We start from the raw sequence: 21,853 nt of genomic DNA on the forward strand, positions 1-21,853 counted from the left end.
CCACATCGCCCATTTCCTGCTTGGATGATGTGTTGTGAACTTGCTGGAATACAGGAAACTTCAAAATTTACTTACGGATCAGAGCGCTGTTTTTTAACATCTGCTGCTGCTAAGTCCTTGCACTGGGCCACAAACACATGGAACTCCATCAATGAATCCACATAATCAACGGCAAACTGGACACTTCCTTTAATATCCAGATTGCCAAAGTCTCCACTGTAGACACTCATTGCACTTCCACTCACCTAAAGGCACCAGAAATGAGATTTTCATGAGTTCAGCATCTGAGCATATAAAAGGATTTTAGAAATAACCCTTGTTGGGTGAAACATCTGTCTGTAGGCAAGATAATCATTGATGTATTTCAATCTAGTATGGAAAAATTTCTTCACCTCAGCAAATCAAACATGAAGCACAAAGAAATAAAAGTTAGCATTTCTGATGCATTTGATATAGTTTTTTAAAAAGGTATATTTGTTTAAAGGATGCTCATTTGAAAGCAAGTTTAAAAATCATGTGATTGTAAGTAGGGCTATTTTTAGAGTTACTCTTTTTTTGAATGGTCAAAGAGATAATAGACAAGATATACCAGACAAAAACCATAGTGGCATAAGTTCTTATATCAAATTTCTAAGCTGCCAGGGAGAAATTTCACTATGTTAGCAAGTCACTAAGTCTGAGAAATTGCTTACTGAGCTTATACTCTGGAAGTCCAGGAAGGAATGATAATGAATAATGGATAAATGATGGAAGGAGTTTAAAAATTGCACAGGAGGTAAGCAAACAGATCGATATTGATAGGGATGTAATAGGAACAGGTTCAACAAAAATAAGGTTCAATAAATCCAAGGTCAATCAGAGTTTAAGCACAGTTCAGTGGCATACCTGGCATAATATCTAGCTAAATGTACTTTACTTTAGACAAGAGATTCTTCTGGTCTGAAAAAGTTACATGACAATCAATTTCTTATCATTCAAATTATCACCTCCCCTGTTCTATTATTTCTTTCTTAATTCTCCATGAGGGTAGTGTTGGATTTAATTTTGGGGTCGTTAGGACTTAGCCTAGTGCCTGGTACATGGCGGGCACTTATAAAATGTTTTCTGTACTGAACTGAATTTCTTAAATGTACTACGGGATCTTTATGTTGATTGGAATCCTACTATGAATTCTATGAAAGAATGATTCACCCCCAGAATTTCCTTTCTGTTACTCTGAATTTTTTAAAATTGAGTATTGAAAGGGAGGGATGTACACACACACACACACACACACACACACACACACTTGGATTATCAAAATCAAAACAAAAAGGAAAGGTTATAATGCAATCTACTGATGGGTTCCTGTCATGCCATCACCTCCCTTAATCTCTAGCCTGTGCTCCAAGGTCCAGGATTCAAGATGCTCAGGCCTCAGGAGGCAGGGGAAGCTGCCCTAGATAATGGCACAATAAATATCTCAATCAGCTTCTTAACCTGCGTTCATAAATAAATTTCAGGGGTCTGTGAACTCTGGTTAGGAAAAAAATAATACATCTTTATCTTCACTAGCCTTCAGTTTCCTTTGTAATTCTATGTATCTTTGTTTTTAATTTAAAAACATTATTCTAAGAAGGGAGTCCATGCAATAGACCAGATGGCAAAAGAGACCCATAAGATTAAAAAAAGTTAAGCATCTTTGGTCTTGATGTTGGCATAACCCAAATGTTAGCTATCTGACCAAGATGAGGTCATTCACAGATCCTTATCAACAACTAATTCCTGTGAAAAGATACCTGCCAAGCCTGTGACCAGCCAAGTAGGCAACACTAACATAAATATAAATGCATGCACACACATACACACCCACATACTAGAAAGGATGCTTCCCCATGATTTTTGTCAAGCATCATACAGGAAATATTAGTTATTAATATTGTTGGCCATCTGAAGTCATATATTTTAAGATACATACAGATATGTAAATGGAGCAATTTCTTTTGGAGCTGATGCACAACCAAGAAAAAATTTTTTAGCTGGTTAGAGGCCAGGTGCCAAGTAGAAAGGCATTCTGGTGCTTGGGGTTAAGGAAATAGCAAAACAAAGCAGCACTGGTTTACAGACGGCAGGGAAGCAGCAATGAAAGACTGAGGGAAAGCAGGGAGCCATTAGGACTGAGCCTTTGTTTACATACAGAAGATAGTGATGTCATGCCAGAGGAACTGCTAAGATTGGTTAAAGAGCTCGGGCTCTTCTTGTGTCTGCCAAGCTGGTAACTGCTTTCTGATGCGGAATCGGTCTCTCTGTCATCACTCTATAAGACATCACATAATGCACACGTTATTTAGGGCTACGGCAAGTTGTGGTCAGAATCTATGTGGAAGAGTACACAGGTAAAGTCTTAGGATCCCATTGCTCTGGGGCATTTCCCAAGTACATTGGAAACTCACTCTAAACACTGTTTGCCGTGGGGAGGAACTGGCTTCAAATCCATCTGGGGGGAGGGGGGGTTGAGTTACTGAAATACTTGGGGGGATAGTCTCCCCAACGTGCTAGAACCAAGGTGAGGGGATCCAAATCTATGTTCCTACATCTAGGCCTTCTATGTTCTGTGTAGGATACTAATTAACTTTACCCCAAATGAGATGATTCAAGGGTCGTGGTCAAGATACAAATATTTTGTTTAGTTCCTTTCATTATTAACATGTCCTTAACTTAGAGATCAAATCATTCACTTGAGTCTAAACTGGGGGGAAAAACAAACCTATTTCTATTCTATATTAATTGCATTTTTCTTTTAAAAATTCTTATGAATTTCCATGTATTATTATACTTAAATATACACATCCATTGTATTTTAAATTGAAAATAGTAGTAATACGTTTAACTTACATGAGATGGTACGTGTCTAATCAATACTGTAGTGCTTATTTAAGTTATTTTTCCAGAGATTGGGAATTTGAGGAATGACATTTATAGGGGAAAATACTGGGGATATGGGGACAAGGAGAGGAAGGCATCTTTAATGCTAATTTCAGTACATCTTAAATTCGTGGGTTACCACATGTTTATAGACAGATTTGAGTTGGAAAGGACCTTAGAGGCCATATAGTCTAATGCCCTCATTAAAGATGAATAAACTGAGACTCAGAGGTTAAATGATTTCCTCACTCAAAGTGCAACGTCCTTACTAGACCACACTGGATCTCTGCATACAAGTTTTTATAGTACTCTTTTATTCTATGTTTCTTTTACAGCACAGAGTATTGGAAAGAACACTATACTGAAAGTTAAGAGATTAAAGGGCTCCAGTTTTAACTATACCATCACCTTGCTATGGGACTTCAGATAAATCATTTCCCTTTACTAGGTCTCATTTGTAAAAGGAAATGATTGGGTTAGATGGATCTCCAAGGTTCATTCCCTCAGATAGTCTATCATTTTTCTGGTTAAGCTTCCGCTGTGAGCTTCTATTTTGGGACAGGCAGTTAGGTAACTAAAGGTGAGGTGGGGAGAGGATCCATTAAACACCTTCCTTGAGAAAGAAGTTAGTTCATGCCAACAGACTCATGCCATGCCAATCAGGGTCAGTGCTATGAAACCAATTCTCACATGGGGTGAGAAGGGGAAAAGAGAAGAGTGGAATCCATCACTAAAAAAGGAGAAACATCTTCTATACCAAGATGCAACAAAAATCCTGTCTTTTTTCCCCATGGTTTTTAAAATTGGTCCAAGGCTGAAGAGAAAGGAGATAGCAGAGCTGATCCTATTTCACTTTCATTTCCTCTAATAACCACTTCAGGCTTATGTATATATTGTAATGTCAAAAGATACAATTTCCTTCTCATTTAGTACTTTGATGGATCTGTGACCTCACCAGTGGTGTATTGCTCATACTGGTACAAGTCACAAGCTATAAGGGCCTTCTCATTTTCTGCAATTCTTGTCCACATCTTGTTGTAAATCTTCTATGTCAAGGATTCGCCTGATGCACTGAAGGTCTTCTTCTGGTTCTTCATTTCTGGATGCAAGTCTAGGTATTGGTTACACATCTATCCTTCACTCTAACCTCATCTCAGTCCCAATGTCTTCTCTGGTCCTATACATCCTTGATGATGTTTCATCTATTACATTCCATGTCCAAGTCATCATTGTTCTTAAACCCACCACAATCTATCTGTTCACATATCTGCCCTTAGGGTCACCTGTAATTGTGATTCTTCTAGGACTACGATGTTCCATGATTCACAGCCACATGAGTTTGACAATTTTTATTTTGCTAATTCAAAGCATGTTGAGATATAGTATGTCATATTCTACAATATGCTGCTTTAATGATTGGCAGTGCTGAACATTTTACAAAATGTTTACCTTTTGTATGATCCTACCCTTTGACCATTTGCCCACTAGAGATTGAGTTTCTGATTATTTTTAAAAATTTAGCTTTAAACAATCATTTATTGAGAATAATTTTTCCCATTGTTGTTTTCATTAACTTCCACTGATTTTTGTTGTGTGTGTGGTTTTTTGTTTGTTTGGTTTTTTTTTTTGCGGGGCAATGGGGGTTAAGTGACTTGCCCAGGGTCACACAGCTAGTAAGTGTCAAGTGTCTGAGGCCAGATATGAACTCAGGTACTCCTAAATTCAGGGCTGGTGCTTTATCCACTGCGCCACCTAGCTGCCCCCACTGATTTTCATTATGCATAAAGTTGTTATTTTTATATAATTGAATGCACCAACTTGCCCCTAATAAACATTTTTAGCATTAAGAAAATCAAATGGTTCCTTCTCTACATTTAAGTGGTAGAAAATGCTCTTACTTTTATCATTATTTTTATTGTACCATATGCATGAGCATATATACACATTTATTAGTCTATATGGAATTTGTAATTATCTAATTTATGAATTGTAGATCTAAAATTTTTCTTCCTGTTGTTACTCAATGTTCCTAATAGCATTTATTATATTTTTCCTTCCTTTCCCTCAATTTTATAAGTTCATCATATATTAATTTTTTATTACATGCTATATTTTTGGAAATTTTAGTCTCTTCCATTAGTTCTATTTTTAGCCAAGTGGCAGGCAATTTTAACAGTTGTCACTATATAATACATTTTAAAGTCTATTAGCCTGCCTCCCTTCTATCATCACCCTGCTACCCCCCCCACCACAATAGACTATTTAGTATTATTTATCTTTTGCCATAAAAATTATACTCTCATTTTACCCACATCTACAAAATACTCCTCTGGGATTTTAACAGGTATGGTGTTAAATGTGTAAATGACCTTGGGGAGTTTTGTTATTATTCTATTCAACCATGAGGAAGGTGTCTCTATTTATTAAAACCTTCCTGAAATTTTATATTTCCATACTGTATACAAAATAACAGCAATATTATAAGATGATTTGATGGAAACGACTTGGTTATTTTCAGCAATGCAAAGATCTAGGACAACTCTGAGGGACTTACAAAAAATGCAATCCATCTACAGAGAAAGAACTGATGGCATCTTTTTTTGTCTGTTTTCTTTCACAACCTAATGTGGAAATTTTTTGTGTGACTGCACACGTAAAACTTATGTTGAATGCTTGAGTTCTTAAGGGGAGGTGGGGAGAGCAGGAGAAAGAGAATTTGGAACACAAAGTTTTAAAAATTAATGTTAAAATTTGCTTTTACATGTAACTCGGGTAAAAAAATTCTAAATAAAATTTTTTTAAAAAGACAAAAATAAGTTTTCTATTTCCTCTGGTATAGGTCTTTGTCTTTCTCATATTGGATTCATGTTAAATATTTGCTATTTTTTTCGACTATGGATAGGAATCTTTATTAGTTGTAGCTTCTAGTATACCCTCACCTATATGTATATAGTATTTCCAAAAGTATGCCAAAAAGAAGTGGTGACCATGGACGTATTTGCTAGGAATATTAGGAAGGATATTGAAAAGCTAAAGTCTAGAAGTGCATAGCTAGGGTTGTGAGGAGACTGGAAACTATGTTAAATGGTGATGGGTTCAAAGAAGTGGGGATGATAAATGATAAAAGGATTCACTAAGTCCCTGATACATGCCAGGTACAATGCTGGGGATAGCAATAAAAGCAAAACATGGCCTTTGCTCTCAAGGCCCTCACAATCTAAGCAGAGGGTGGGGGTGGGCAAGAGACACAACAGGGAAACAGCTGTGTACAAAATGAATATATGCAGGCTAAATTGGAGATAATCTCAGGAAAAAGCACTAGATGGGACCTTAGCTGAGACCTGAAGGAAGGTTTAGTCTGGAGAAGAGAAGATTTGAGAAGGGACACGATCTGTTTTGAAGGAGCTGATGACCTTTCATGTTTGCCCTCAAACATCAGAACTAGGGGTGATAACTGATTGTTACTAAGGCAGATCTGGGCTTCATATAAAGAGGAGCTTGCTAATAATTAGCGCTATCTGAAGGTATTAGAATGGGATGCATAGAGTGGCTTTCTTTTCCTTAGAAGCATTCAACTGAAGACTAAATGACCATTTGTCAGGGATGATATAGAGCGAATTCTTGGTCAGGTAGAGTTTAGATGAGATGGTTTCTTTCAACTCAGAGGATGTGTGAATCTGTGATTTTCAAGAGGAGGATGCTGGTAATAGATAAGTAGGATTTTGTTATCAGGAAGCATCTTGGAATAAAAGAAAGTAGGACACAATTTCCCAAATGTAGTCCTCTCCAATGTCCTTCTGTTCAATTCCTCAGCCAAGCTCACTGTCCATCGGTAGCCCCTTTCCAACATGGATAGCCTGATGCTCTTTCAGTGGGTTGCCCTTCTAATGACACGTTTTAATATAGTCTTCATCTACTTGGGGTTTCCTGTGTGGATTACTGACTCAGTCTCTTGATGGAGATCTGTAGTGTTCTAGAACTGATGTGATCAGCATGAGATAATCCACAAACATGACCTTTTTATTGTTTAATCATCCTAAAAGATTTTTAAAAAAAATCTTCTCTTTTACATTTAAAAAGTACAAACTCACATAATCTGTTGTCAGTCCTCCATGGCCAGAATCATAGAGACTTAAAAACTCACAAGGGGGTAAAAACCATAGCAATGAACCAGTATAATTTTATCTCTATCCGGTTCTATGAGACATCTTCCAACTTTGTCAGAAACTGAAATGCTGGACTAAGAAAAGCATAAAAACGTGGGAACTTCACAGGCTTCTTTCCAGTTTCCACCCTGGAGGTAGCTGAAAAGCATGGATGTTATGTTGCAAAGGAAACTTTAACTCACACTCCTAAAAAAACCTCAACCACTGAATGGTTATAGGATAGTGAATCTAAACCAAGGATAGAATGATACATAGGCAGAAGTGGACTGGAAAGGACCACTTACCCCTCAAATATACTTCCCATTCTGCTTCCTGAGATGCCTAGAACTTCTTTAATAGGGGATGAAGTTTCTTATCGTAATGAGGAATGAAATTCAAATATGCCTTACAGAAGAAACGCAGTGGCTTAAATTCATATTAAGGTATAAATGATTTCTACCAGGACCTTTCTTGGGAGGTTCTGATGAAAGTATGAAAAAGACCATAGGGTATCACATGAAAAGTAGGGGATTGGAGGAGGAGATAAAGTACACTATATAAATGGCATAGGCAGGAAAGATTCAGAGCACTAAGTATCACAGAATTTAGCTTATGGCCAGCCTTCTGGGAAGTTCTGACTCATTTCTTCCTGAGCAGCCCTGGAAAAAGGTGTCCTATGTTGTCTGAAAGTTGGAATGATTGACTGGGGAACAACAAAGAGATTCTAGTAACATCGGCTGGTTTCCAACTTCTCTCTTTCATTCTTTATGTCTGGAAAAGTACATTCTAGTTTGGTCAGTTCTTAGATAATCACCCTCCAGACAAGAGGTAATCAAAAAAGCATCGCATGCTTCGTATATATTTGTTTGCCTGTTGTCTCTTCCATTAGACTGTTAGCTATTTGTGATCAAGGACTGTCTTTTGCCTCCTTTTTTATCTCCAGTGGAGATCCAGGTGGATATTTAGGTGGTAACCAGAGGCAGGAAGAGAATCTACCTTTTAACCCCTGTAAATGATGATTAGGCACAGTTTCTAGCCAGTTCTAAGCTCTCGGTCATGAGAGCTCAGCACATTTGTTATCTCTTGGAGATTAAGATTTAAAACGAAAACAAAAACAAAAAATCTCCACACTTTTTCAAAGCTAAAAATGGGAAGCTTTCAGCAGTCTAACAGGACCAGGAGCAAATGGGGTTTAAACAGCTTGAAGACACTCAGCAGTACTCAAATTACCCCCGAAAATCAATGGACATATTTTAACTCCAGCATATTTATTTGTTTTAGTAAACTGATACTTTCATCAACAACATGGATGGACTGCCCAAGCCAAATTGCTCCAGATCAATTCCCAAGGGTGGAGAACAATAATTATCTTTTTGGTCCTTCCATGACAAATGCTTCCCAGAACTTCTATTTTCTAGCCACTTAGGGGAATAGGGAAGCTTCTGTGGCCCATGTGGGGCTCCCCTTGACAAATGAACTCGTAATAGTCAAATGACACATGGTTTTCTTCCTGAATTCAAGACACTTTCTCTTGACCAGAAAAACAAAGACCAACGACACTGACCACTTCCATCTGTGGTGCCAACAGAGCACATCAAACCGCACAAGAGCCCAGAGGCGGAAATTCATATGTCAAAAGTCATTTTTCTTATATTTAAAAATGCAAACTTGCCTCATCTTGGAGGAATGCTGGAACAGACTTGCTCATCCTTTTGAGTTTTTCGGGATGTGCAAATTGGTTATCAGGATGTGAAGGCACTGTGGAAACTAAAGAGCAGCAGGTCTGTTTTCAAAATATTCTTACCACTGTTAGGCAGCAACATTTCACTCAAGTTAAAATCAAACGTTTCAATGAAGACAGATGTGTTTGTTCAGAAACTAAAGGAACAGAAATCCACATGCAAGAACATGATGAAGGTACATGCAGTGCTGATAAATTAGATACAGATATCTAACAAGGAGCTGAACCAAATCCAAACTGAAAACTTCTATAAAATACTAAATTCAAACACCACTGGACTTAGGAGTCAGGGGATAAGGGTTCACAGAGCTCTGTCAGTTACCTGCTGTGTGATTTTGGGCAAGTCATTTCCCCTGTGTAGCCTTGAGCTTAATATTTTAGGTTTTTGAACACAATAATCTCAAAAATCTCTTCCAGGTCAACATGTCCAGAATTGGACCTGAATTATATTGGAGTTTTTCAATGCAAATTGGTTTTTAGTTATTGATTTACATCAGAACAGTAGATTCACCTTTGGGCCATATAGAATTTGCTTTGCAATTTATTAGTTCATCTCCCTGAGATACATTATACATTTCAAACATGCAACAGGATGAGAAACTATTTCATTTGGATTGTCTGAATCTTCTAACACAATTAAGTTCTGAAAGTCCTTTTGCCTTTAAATTTCTAAGGATTTAAATATAAATATATTGATATCATTTAAGGAATAGAATAATAACCGCCATGTGCATATATAACACTTTCAAGTCCGCAAAGCACTTTACACATATTATTTCATTTGACCCTATGAATTAAGTCCTATAAGTATTATCTTCTTCATTTTACAGCTGAAAAAATGAGGCTGAGAGAGCTTAAGTGACTTATCCAAGGAGACGCAGCTTTTACTAGTCTGGAGTGGCATTAGAACTCAGGGTTTCTTGGAGTCCCAGGGCCAGTGTTCTCCCTAATGCCCCACAGCCTCTCAGTAAAAGATGCAAGCGGAGAAATCATTGCTTTTTTGTACAGAAAAAGGTACATTTAAAAACCTTTTTAATTTTTTCTTTCCAAAGAATCAAGGTCTCTGTGGCAATCATCTGCCACTGGACCAAAATCAGTGGAGAAGCACACAAGGCCAAGTAGATCTGTCCAGTCTACCAAGAAAACTCAAAGAAAACCCTGAGACTGAAAACTCTACCTAGACATTGCTGGATTGGATCCTAAGGTACTTTATAGATATGTCCCATTCCTATATTTTAAGGATTTACATGTAAAAAAAATGATGGGCTCTTCTCTTGATACTTTAAATCTTTTGTCATCATAAACTACACCATTTATATTATTGGCAAGTAGCTTTTCATAGAAAGAATGCTGAATTTGGTGTGAGAGGAGCTATGTTCAGATTCTTATTCTTATCCTACTTCCTATCTGCAGGTCACAGAACTTCTCTGGTCCTCAGCTCCTCTTCTACAAAATGAAGACAATTTCCAAAAGTCGTTCTAGCTCTAAATTTGTGAGCCCATAACATCAGTTTAAAATGGTCAAATGGACTTGGGCTGCATTTCATGGCAATGACACAAAAATGCTCAAATTGAGTCCTACATCTTAATAATGTACCCTTGAACAATATATAAGGGACAAACTAAAAATCAGATTTTAATGGCTATTTCACCAGACATTATTATTATTATTATTAGTCTATAGAGTCTCTTCTAACAGCAGGGATAAAGACATATAACTAGCAGATAAGAAAATTAGGAGAGATGCAAGGCTGGACTAGCTGGTCTCTGGGGTTCCTTCTTAGCTCTGATCTTCCCTGATGGAAGGTAGAAATACTTACATGAATGGCCCATTTATTATTACAATGGAATGGTACGTAATTTGGTAAAATTCCATTTTTACACAAATCGCGAGGGAACTTTGCTGACTTCCACATGAGTTTAGGCTCTTTGAAATCAGAAAATGGCTTCATGGATGTCCTGAGGACTCATATTTGTCTATCACGCGATCTAAAATGTTTCTCAACAAGGCCTATTTCCATTTCTTAAATGTTAAGGAAAAAAAGGCAGAACAAAATTAATGGATCTAGGACTACGTTAATGGATTAAGTCCAGAGTACTGGATTTGAGAGTCAGAAAGCCCTGTGTTCAAGCATTGGTTCTTCTTCCCAACTATGTGATCTTTGGGCAAACTTCCCTGGGGCCTCAGCTTAGCACAAGTACTTTGTACTCCCTACCTATCTCACAAGTAACACTTTGTACTCCCTACCTATCTCACAAAGCTGAAGCCAAATTCAAATGAGCTAATATAGGTAAAGTGCTTGTGTGACTCTCAAGGGTCATGTAAATACCTGCTCGTGTTATTCTTGCTCAAAATTTAAACACTGCAATTATATCCTAGTCAACTGATTTTTTGTGTGTGAGGCAATTGGGGTTAAGTGACTTGCCCAGGGTCACACAGCTAGTAAGTGTTAAGTGTCTGAGGCCGGATTTGAACTCAGGTACTCCTGACTCCAGGGCCGGTGCTCTATTCACTGCGCCACCTAGCTGCCCCTAGTCAACTGATTTTTAACAGGGCACAAAAGGTTGAATCGGGTGGAGAAACATACAGCTATTGGCTTAAATAGAGTAAAGGAATGGTTATTGAGTATAAAGCATGTGTTGGACGCAATTTGTGAATCAGGCCCTGAACCTTCTTTCCTGGGGACCTATTTATGCCCAGCCTGTAGGAGAACCTTCTGAGCTTGACTGGCACAATCAGCCAAAGCTGGAAACATTGTACATTGATCCTGACATCGCAATGTCATTTTGGTCCTCTTTAAGCATGAAGGACAAACAAACAAACATTCTATTTTCATTTACAGAGAAGCACAACATCCTGGGCTCACACGTGACTCTAGTTTCTGCCTTCTCCAAGTGTTCAACCAATTAGGTAATTATGGGGGGGGGGGGTGCCCATTATTTCACTTTCCAGGCCAATTTGGGGCAAGAGCCAAAAAAGGAAATAAAATGCCTTACTGCAGACACTTCAAAAGACAATTGGAAAAGCCAAGTACGTCTGCAAGGCAGAAGGCTGCGTTTCTTCAGAGCCCCAACAAGAGCTCAGGGCCTGGGCTTCCTTCCTTCTTTTTTCTGTTCTAGTCTTTTGTCATGTCATGAGCTGAAGCGGAGGCAACACGGAACCTTCAACTTGGGTTTGGAAGGAAAAGCAAATAGGCCAGCTTTGCTTTCAGGCTCTAGGCTACAGGTGACATCCCAACAAGGGTGGCTCAAATGAATAAATAGCCAGCACCTGCACTGAGATGGCAAGTCCAAATCTAGGAACATTGATTAACAGCCTAGTGTATGCAGAATACTATGCTATGTGCTGGGGGAGAGTCAAAGTTTCCATAATAAAATAATCTTATCTGGTCTCCACTTTATCATTGGTTTTGTTTGTTTGTTTGTTCTTTGTGGGCCACAGGATGAAGGGGATTAAAAAAACAAACAAACTTGTGCCTAAGTTTTGGTTCTGCCACTTATGAGATGTTGGCTAAGTCTTATTTGCCTTTCCAAACTTTCATCTCCTCGTCTATCTTTAAGATCAGCAGTAATACGACTTTCTCCACAGTGTCTATCTCACAGAGGGTGAGCATTTTGAAAAGTGCTGAAAGTCTAAAAAAAAAAAAGAAAAAAAAGAAAAAAATTTGAACTTTTTATGATTCTTAGTAAGTCAATTGATAAACGTGAGCCCTTGGAAGACATTAGCCATAGCATTTGTTTGTTCTCATGAGATCACAGATTTAGAGCTGAAAGGGACCGCGAAGGTTCAACTCCTTATTTTATAAATGAGAAGCCAGAGGCCCAGAGAGGTTAACTGGCCTCTGGCTTCTCATTTAGCTGCAGGCGGTAAGTGGGAGAGATGAGATTTGAACCTAGGTCTCCTAACTTCCAAATCCAGCAATTTCCTGCATTGTCCTTCAGGAGTCGGCTATCTCAACTCAAATTTAACATCTCTTTTGATTTCAAAGTGCTCAAGGCCAAATGGCTTTTCTACCAGCTAAAATTTTATACAATATACAGATGCCTGTATATGGCTATGAACATAAATCCATATGCACAAACACATATGAATTGCAGATATCTAATTCTTGTTGAAGGCACCTGCAAAAAGGGTAAATTTGTTCATTCTACAGTCTGATGCAAAAGTACAAGAAACCTACAGCTGATGGCTATTACTGAAAGGCTATTGTACAAGGTGTCAGGAATATGGGGTTTCCATCCTGACCTGACTCTGCCAGTAACTAGCTATGTGATGATCATTTCAGCTCAGTTTTTTCATCTGTAAATGGAGACTGGCCTCTGTAATCTCTAAGGTACCTTCCAGTATTCTAACATTCTGTTTTTAAAGAATCTTTTAGGTCTAGGGTTCTTAACCTGGGGTACACGGTGTGTGGACAGATTTCAGGGGGCCCTATGAATTTGGTTTTTAAAAATATTTTGATAACTATTTCAATATAATTGGTTTCTGTTGCCATTCTTTGTACTTTATTTTATGCACTTAAAAACATCACTCTAAAGGGCATTGGACCACCAAAGGAGTCCATGACACAAAACAGGTTAAGAAGACTATTCTAGAACAGTCTACATTCTAATCTTTTACTTTCTAACGTCCCTTCCAGTTCTAATATTCTGTGACCACATAAGAGCCATGGGGCATTAATTGGACTCTATTTCATGGTAAGCAGGTGGTCTATGCCATTCTACCCAGCACGATTCAGTGAGCATCAGATATACTCCTGAAAAGGTGAACAAGACTCTCAACATTGACACATTTTTTCCCCTTTTATAAACCCTACCCTCAAGATGAATTATGAGTTAATGTCTTCCAAACAGCACTTTTATGCTTGCAATTCAGACCCTGACAATGAAATAGTTTTGTGAGCTGCAGGTATTTAGTAACAAACACATAGCATTATTAATAGAGTTAGTTATTTTAATAGAGTTAGACACTTAATATGGCGCTAAGGTTCTACTCTTTGAGGTGTTTGCTATTAGGGCCCAGCTACTCACTTCCTGGTATGTATTCATTTGTAGCTTGTTGCTGATCTGTTTTCTGATCTGCTCAGAAGAGCAACGTTGAGAATAACATTTTAACAAAATGATTCAAAACACATGAAAACAGAGAGTCAGTTATAATGTCTACAATCAAGACTAAGGACTCGATCTGATAGAATCAGAGTTCTGTTATCCTCTTCCTCAGGGTAATTCCTCATGGAAAATTTTATTTTATTTTAATTTTTTTTTCTCATGGAACATGTTAGATCATTTCTGACCTTAGAAAAATGTGTAAAATTACCAACCTGTTAAAAGGTCTTTGGTACCAATAAAAAATGTCCACCAAAGGAGAAATGGGCAAAAATAGCTACTTACTTTAATGTAAAGGGGAGCAGCATGACTCAGCAGAAAGAGTATTTGATTAGGATCCAGGACACCTGGATTCAAGTTCCAACCCTTCCACTAAGAAAGCTTTGTGACTTTCAGGAAATCACACAAACTTTCTGAATCTTAAAGTCTTCCTCATCCATAAAATGGGGATGAGGTTACTGCTTGTTTTAAGGATAAGAATTAGTCAAATAAAGATATCACTACAAAATGTCAGAGATGGAAAATATTCTCAGCACTGTAAGGTCACACATCAGATGCTTTCTTTTCTCTCTCTCTCTCTCTCTCTCTCTCTCTCTCTCTCTCTCTCTCTCTCTCTCCTTCTCTCGTCAGAGAAAATCAAATAGATTGCCTACTCAGGTTTGGTGGGTTGGGTTGAACTCATCTGCATCAGTAGAGAGTATCTGTACCAATGGAATTATGGATATTTTGAAGTTTGATAGTACTGGGCTTTTAAGAATTAATTCTCTTGCTTTGCTGTGGCAAAGTTTATAAAACACACTTCTGCGATCTAACTCAACACTGTAACAAGTAACAACAACAACAAAAGAACCCTCTGTCTGAATATAAAAAACATGTTTGTAAATTTTAAAGCCACATTTCCAAGCCTTTAAAAAAAAATTAAGGCCTGAAGTGAATCTTTCTTCTTCCCTGTCCCTGATGAGGCAATGTTATTCGAATCAACCTGAAGCTGCACCAAATTATATCACCACCTCTTTAAGTCTAAAATATTTACATTAGTCAACCTTCTGGATTGTTGATGTTTTAAAGCAGAGCATCTTAAATTTGGGGTCCATGGACCCCTAAAGGGTCTGTAGATATATTTCTAGAGGTCCATGGGGGAAATAAATCTTTATTTAAATTAACCTCTAATTAAAATTTAGCATTTTCTTCAATTATGTATTTAAAAACATTATTCTGAGCAAGGGTCCATAGGCTTCACCACACTGCCAAAGGAATCTGTGATACAAAAAGGGTACGATGCTCTGTTTTAAAAGGAAGTCTTTTCATTTTCAAAAGGTTCTCAGGTTTCGGTAATCTGGGCTTCCCTGCTGTGCTAGGGCAGGATCTCCTTCGGGGCAAAAAGAAGGTGACTGGAATGAAACTGCAGCTCACATTTTGCCTTTCCTCACAACAGCCTCATAAAGGGGGTGGAGCCGGTCTTATTAGCCCCATTGTACAGATGAGAAAACAAGGCCCCCATCCTCCACCACACTGTTCCTCACACAGCCCCAACACAACAGTAGCCAAATATATGAATTCACCCAGGGAACCAGTCTCATCCAGACACAACTCCTCACAGGCTCCAGGAGCTTTTTCTTTTCAACGTGTCACCAAAACAGAATCAAGACAAGCATCTTGAAATACAATTTCCTATTTTTTTAAAGCCCCCGCCCCCCCCATGCCTTCTCAGCTGAGGCTTTCCTTCTTAAGTTTCCCGAAGGAATCAACATCAGAAGCATTTGGAATAAATCCAGGCATACATGAAGCAAAAAGAGCCCCGAATCCCGTGTCCCTCAGGCACCTCTGATCACAGGATGGCAAGGCAGGAGGCTCTTATACTTGCCAAGAGTGGCCGTCACTACGGCTGCTTGTCAAAGGGACCCATAAGCCTAAGATAGGCATGCATAGACAGATAAGATATTTACCATCTTCAGTACTACGCACTAAGTCTTCTGGCAGAAAATCTACTTTGCCTTGATCTGTGCAGGAGAAAGTAACACGCGGTTAATGATATGCATCTCAGGGAGGCGGGCGTTTCATCGACTGGCCCCCCAAGGAGTTAGTAGAAATTACTCAGGTTGGAGCGAGGGGGCGGGCGGGGGCGAAGGCAGGCTATAGGACCAAACAAGATGTCTTCCCCCCAAATACTTTCCCTCTGGATTAGCCACTCGAGCCGGTGCCACGGCAGGAGCTCCCGTTTCAGAGCTGATGCAGTTTTACATCAGTACAATGCTGCAAAATGACTCCCAAGGGTCAGTGGGTTAATGCAGAGCAAGCGACGGCCCGCCGGCGGCAGCAGCAGCAGTAGTAGTAGCAAGCACAGGACTGGAACACTCTCCGTTGAAATGAACAAAGAAAAAGAGAAAATGCTGGTCATGACTAACACCTTCCCAAACCCATGGCCCATGACAAATATTTGTGTGTACGCATCATCCTTTCCACAAGCCTTGGGAAGGCAAGCAAAGAGACCTCGCTTGGGGACCAGCTGTTAAGAGGAATTTTGGCAGGCTGCAGTGAGAGTGGGGTATCAGTATTTGGAATGGAGTGTGCAGGGATACCAGTCAGTTTGAATATGATTTTGGTTTAACCCTAAACATCCCTGGATGCCGTAAAAATGGAAATGATCACCACATAAAAGCCAGTTTTACCAACTGGAACAACCATCCTTGACTTTGTATGCTCCTCAGTGCCAATAATAAAGGGTGGGGGGGGATTGGAGTGGGGAGGAGAGAGAGAACAACCAACTTCCTGACAATCAGAGCTGCTCTCCCCCAAAAATGAGCCGCCTTGGGAAGCAGGGAGCTCCCAGGCACTGGAATTGTTCCAGCAGAGCCCACCTGTTGTAAAGCTAGTAGGGTAGATTTCTGCATTGGGAGAGACAACCTCCAACGTCCTTTCTAAGATTTTTTTAGGTGGCTGCCATTGAAATCTGAGGCAGGCAGATGAGTTTCAGAGATCTGCGATGCTCCAGATGGAGGCAGCTGTTTGGTGGCAAAGATGTTGCTTTCAGTCTTAACACAGATTTTACTGACTGGGAGGCAGGCATGACAGAGTCTGGAAGAGACAATGCTTATTTGACAACTGGATGAATTCGACATGGTTCGGCACTGGAGCGACCCTTTGCTGGTAGTTCAGGGTGAACATAAACTTAGATTTAGGCAAGAGTGACAGCCAGGTTTCTCAAGCTTGTCTAAGGGAGATACATTACTATGCCCTTTGTAAGTGCTCAGGAAATACTTGCTGGCTGATGGATTAGTTAAAAGAGCATGTGCTCGTGGCAACAGCCACTGGGGAGCAGCATGGCTAATCAGTCTTTGAATGAACAGACTTATGTTCAAATAGAAGACAAAAGAAAAGCTTGTTGGGGTGGGGGTGGGGGTGGAGGGAGAGGAAGACGAATAAAGGCAACTTAGAAACCAGGTCTCTGAAGCCAGGAACTGGTTCTGCATCTCCATATTACACAGCATTTGCCTGGCACCTAATTACAAGGGCCATGCACCACATGACTACTCCACAGCTACATGGCACCACAGCAGAGTGGTACAAGTGGTGAAAACTCAAGATGGGGACTCAAGAGGCCAGGGTTTGACTGCAGATTCTGCTGCTTTTTTGGACTGTATTAGCCTGGGTCACTTAAATCACAGCTCCTCTGAGACTCGGTTTTCTCCTGGTATAATATGAAAATTCATACTGCTCTGGAGAGGCACATGCTCTCCTGGACAGAGAGCTGGTGTGGAAGTCATGAAGACCTGGGTTGAAGTCTTGCCCTCTGACACATATTGCCCTGAGCCAGTCACTAGCCTCTCAGTGCACCCAGACAACTCTCTCTGGTACTATAAGGTTCAAGGAAGGTGCTCATCTGCAGAGTTCTTCATCCCCCTGAAATCACAGCTCCAGAAAAAACAATATAGATATATATTTTATATATGTTACACCACCCAACCAGCCTTATGAGGATGTTGAAAGGGAATTACTTTGTAAATAGTTATGCAATATTGTATGTTATAATTTTTTAAAATAAAAAATATTTAATTTAATTTGATAGTTGTTGAGTAAGTACTCAAACTAGGATGCTTGAAGAGATGATGGTGAGTAGTGGAAAGAGGCATTCACAAGTTCTGCTGCTTTTTACCAATGTGACTTTGGACAAGTCATTTCTCCTGAGCCTCAGTCTCCTTTGGAAAATGAGAGGGTCAAACTAAACAACAAGAGACTAAATCCCTGGTTCTTACCATATCATTCAAGAAAACCAAAAAGATTCTAGAAGCCCATCCCCATGCTGTTATTTCATAAGCAAAGCTCCTGCTTTTAGGTGAGCTTCGTGAAAGTCATTTTGCTAGTTCTCTCTGGGAAGGTTAGTCTACCCTGGCTAAACCCAAGTTAGGAACTGGTTTGTGGAACTCCATGCAGCTGGGCCAAAGCCTAGCACTTAGACATGTGGAAGCTCAGACGAGGCATGAGCAGCAGGGCAAGCTTGATCCTCACTTGATGTGTCTGATGGAATGTCCTCTAGGCTTTGGGAAGGCATTTTCCTATCAGCATTCCTTTTCAAAGCTTTCAAAACAGGATTTGAGTCTTCTTCTGAACCTGTCATGAGACAAAAATGGTGAAACACTGCCCAATACCTTTCCTCACCACCACTGTCTTAGGTATCAATTAATGCTTCAACTAAGAAGGACTGGTGTGTTACCCACTGAAAAGTATCAAGTCTCCTTTGCCTATAATTATGCTAAGGAATGCAAAGTTCCCATAAGAAAGGAATCTGATGCCTAAGAAAGCATGTACTGGGATTGTTGGGGATTTTTTTTTTAAGCCACAGATAAGTTCTAATTAGTGCAAATGATGAATCCCCTTGAAATCGTCAAATTATTCAAATTTACACTGCAAATTTCCACTGGGATGAAGCCAATGACCATATTTTATATAATTAGAATTTCAAATGTAGAGACTTCAAGGAATTCATTCTTTGTACTAATCAGAACCTAGCTATATAACTGTGCTAGTTACAAAAATAAAATAAGTAGGGTTACTACTCATCAGTACAGACTTTTTTTGGTGTCTATGTTCTAGATGGTGTCACATTGAAAACCTGCCATTTTATATGCCAACACTGAGGTAAATGTACTGGATTCTCGAGGATAGGATTCACATCTTTTCCATGTGTGTATTCTGTGAGAATGGATGTTTTTGTTAGATCGAGCCTAGCTTGTGCTGGTACTACCTACATGGGCACTATCAACAGAACAAAAGGCTCTTTTCTCTTTCAAAATTAAGGTTCCTTCATTGTGGGTTATTTTCAGAATCAGGGAATTTCAAAGTTCAAAGGGACCTCTGAGGCTATCTAGTGAATCTATTCCATAAAACGGATTCCCTCTACAGCATATCCAACCAATGGTCATCTAGAGCCTGTTTAAAGGCCATGAGGGATGAGAAACTGGAAACCATCCAAGGCATCCCTTTCCCCTTTGGGATAGCTCAAATGGGGTGGCTCCGTATGTCAAGTCTCAATCCGCCTTTTTGCATTTTCCACCCATGGCTCCTCGTTCCAATGAACCTGAAAAGGATTAGTTTGTTCTGCTTGGTCCCAGAGGGCCAAGCTAGAAGCATCTGAGAGAATCTTCCTACTTTTCCATGCTAAGTGCACACTGTGCTCCTTCCTGTATAAGTTTATGTTCCAGCAAAACTAGCCTACCGGCCAAATTGGAATCTTAACTAAAGCAGTGGATAGAGTGCTAGATCTGGAGTTGAGAAAACCTAAGTTAAAAACCAGCCGTAGGGGCAGCTAGATGGCACAGTGGATAGAGCACCGGCCCTGGATTCAGGAGTACCTGAGTTCAAATCCAGCCTCAGACACCTAACATTTACTAGCTGTGTGACCCTGGGCAAGTCACTTAACCCCCATTGCCTCACTAAAAAAACAAAAACAAAAACAAAAACAAACCATCCTTAAACACTTACTAGCTGTGTGATTCTGGGGCAAGTCATTTTACTGCTGTCTCCCTCGGTTTCCTCATCTGCAAAGTGGGCATAATAATAGCCCCCTATCTCTCAGGGTTGTTATGAGGATCAAATAAGATGATATTTGTAAATTGCTTAGCAGAGTGCCTGGCGCATAGTAGGTGCTTAATTAACGCTTGTTCCCTTCTTTCTTTACTATTTTGCTATTCCTTGTATAGCACATACCCCATCCCACTTCTCTGGCTTTACTACAAGCTGTCACCCATACCTATAATGTTCTACCTCTCTCCTTTTGCTTCTTGGAGCCCCTAGCTCCCCTACATGGTTCAGCCTAAGCATCACCCTTCCTGATACCTACAACAGTTAGGCCAACCCTCTTCACCCTACCCCACCCATACCTGTCACTGCCACCACATTTATTTTACATTATTTCCTTCATTTACTTAAAGGTGAACTCATAGATTTCCTCCACTACGGCGAAAACTCTCTAAGGCCAGGGATGGCCCTCACTCTTGTATTTGTATCTCTAGCCTGACACACAGCTGATACTTAGTGGGCTTTTGTTGACTGATTAAAGCTGAACAGAGGTAGGTTTCAAATGAATGTAAGGAACAACTTCCTAACAATTAGAGATATCCAGAAGTGAGAATGGGCTTTAAGTCTTCACGCTGGGTGAACATTTGTCAGGGATATTGTAGAAAGGATTTTTATTCTAGTATTAGTTGGACCAGATGGCTTCCGAGGCCCCTTCCAACTCTGTAATAGTGTGAATCATTTGGCACAAATGGGTGTAATCCCCAATTGACTGCTGAAAGACGAGCCTAACAGCTGTTGGTCAGATTAACCCAAAATTCACAATTTTGCCACACACACTGAAGTCATTCTGTTTCTACCAAGAATGAGGAGGGTAATGGAAAATACTTGAAATTCTATCCATCCACTGGGGGAAAAATGTTGATCATGGGAAGTTATGCTACCATTAGGCCAGGCCCTAGAACACCCTCCATTACTCATGATTCATGCTAATCACTTCATTTCTCACTAACCATTTGCTTCTGATAACTCTGCCCTAATGGGAGACTAAGTTAGGAATAAGCACATCTACATGTTTTATGACAAAACTAAGAGTAGTTTCCCAAATCCATGGAACCACAGGTGGCAAAGATCTCAGATGTTTGTGGGCTGAGCTGGGGTTAGACCCAAAGACTTAAACAGGGTTTAGAGTTTTGTTCCTATGCTCTCTCTTTCCTACTCCCCAAAAGATGAACAGATGAACTTGTACAATGAGAACCAGTACACACTCTGGGCAGTGGAGATTATTAGGTTCCCTCAGATAGAAGATGAAAATTATTTCCCAAATTTCAAACCATCTCAGTAGGACTCATTTTAGGGCTTCCTCTTAAATGAGGTATTTTTTGGGGAAAGCAGTTTTGTGGCTCTTGCTCCCTGGTATTTAGCCAACATGATGATGAAACTGTTCCTGAAACCCAAATATTGGGCCCATTTGTGGGACAGGGAATACCACTGGCAGCCCTACTTAAAGAAGTTCCATCAAGTCAGTCATTTTCTCATAAGCAAACAAAAAAAACCCCTCATTATTTCCTAGCAGGAGAATGTTTTAGCTTCTAGAATATCTGGCCAATTTTCTTCTAGAATAAGGAGAATGTTTTTAGCACATCTAACTAGTCCCAATATTATTTGTTTTTTAAAGGAAATAAGAGCAAAAAAACCTCAAATATGATGAGTTCGTCTGGAGGAATATATAATGAAATATTAACATAGAGGATGGTTAACAATGAAATCACCTTATGCGTTTGTCTATGTGTGCCCAAACAAGCATATAGAATGAGTCTGTGATATATGTTGGGTTTGTTTTTTTTTCCCTCACTAAAGTATTCCTAAGCTTCCCCTGTTTGTAGTATACAGCTGACTTTGGATCCCTGAAGACTTTGCCAGTACAGGATAAGCCCTGTCAGGTT

General features: G+C 39.5%; 1 protein-coding gene across 14 annotated transcripts in view; it reads right to left on the bottom strand.

Moving 5' to 3' along the window:
- SYTL2 (synaptotagmin like 2) overlaps positions 1 to 21,853 on the bottom strand; it is a 151,429-nt gene that overhangs the window by 19,199 nt on the left and 110,377 nt on the right. For 4 of the 14 annotated variants that reach the window (XM_043992532.1, XM_043992533.1, XM_043992538.1 and 1 more), the window contains 6 exons: positions 18,402 to 18,503; positions 15,842 to 15,895; positions 13,821 to 13,868; positions 8,722 to 8,816; positions 2,177 to 2,296; positions 76 to 245 (listed from right to left, as the gene is read on the bottom strand). In XM_043992532.1, the coding sequence (XP_043848467.1) occupies positions 76 to 245; positions 2,177 to 2,296; positions 8,722 to 8,816; positions 13,821 to 13,868; positions 15,842 to 15,895; positions 18,402 to 18,503 (589 nt within the window). Of the gene's footprint in view, positions 1 to 75; positions 246 to 2,176; positions 2,297 to 8,721; positions 8,817 to 13,820; positions 13,869 to 15,841; positions 16,480 to 18,401; positions 18,504 to 21,853 lie in introns of those variants that run through there. The other 10 variants (XM_043992529.1, XM_043992536.1, XM_043992542.1 and 7 more) reach the window with 9 other exon arrangements.

This window comes from Dromiciops gliroides, chromosome 3 (genome assembly GCF_019393635.1).
Source record: "Dromiciops gliroides isolate mDroGli1 chromosome 3, mDroGli1.pri, whole genome shotgun sequence".
NCBI lineage: Eukaryota > Metazoa > Chordata > Mammalia > Microbiotheria > Microbiotheriidae > Dromiciops > Dromiciops gliroides.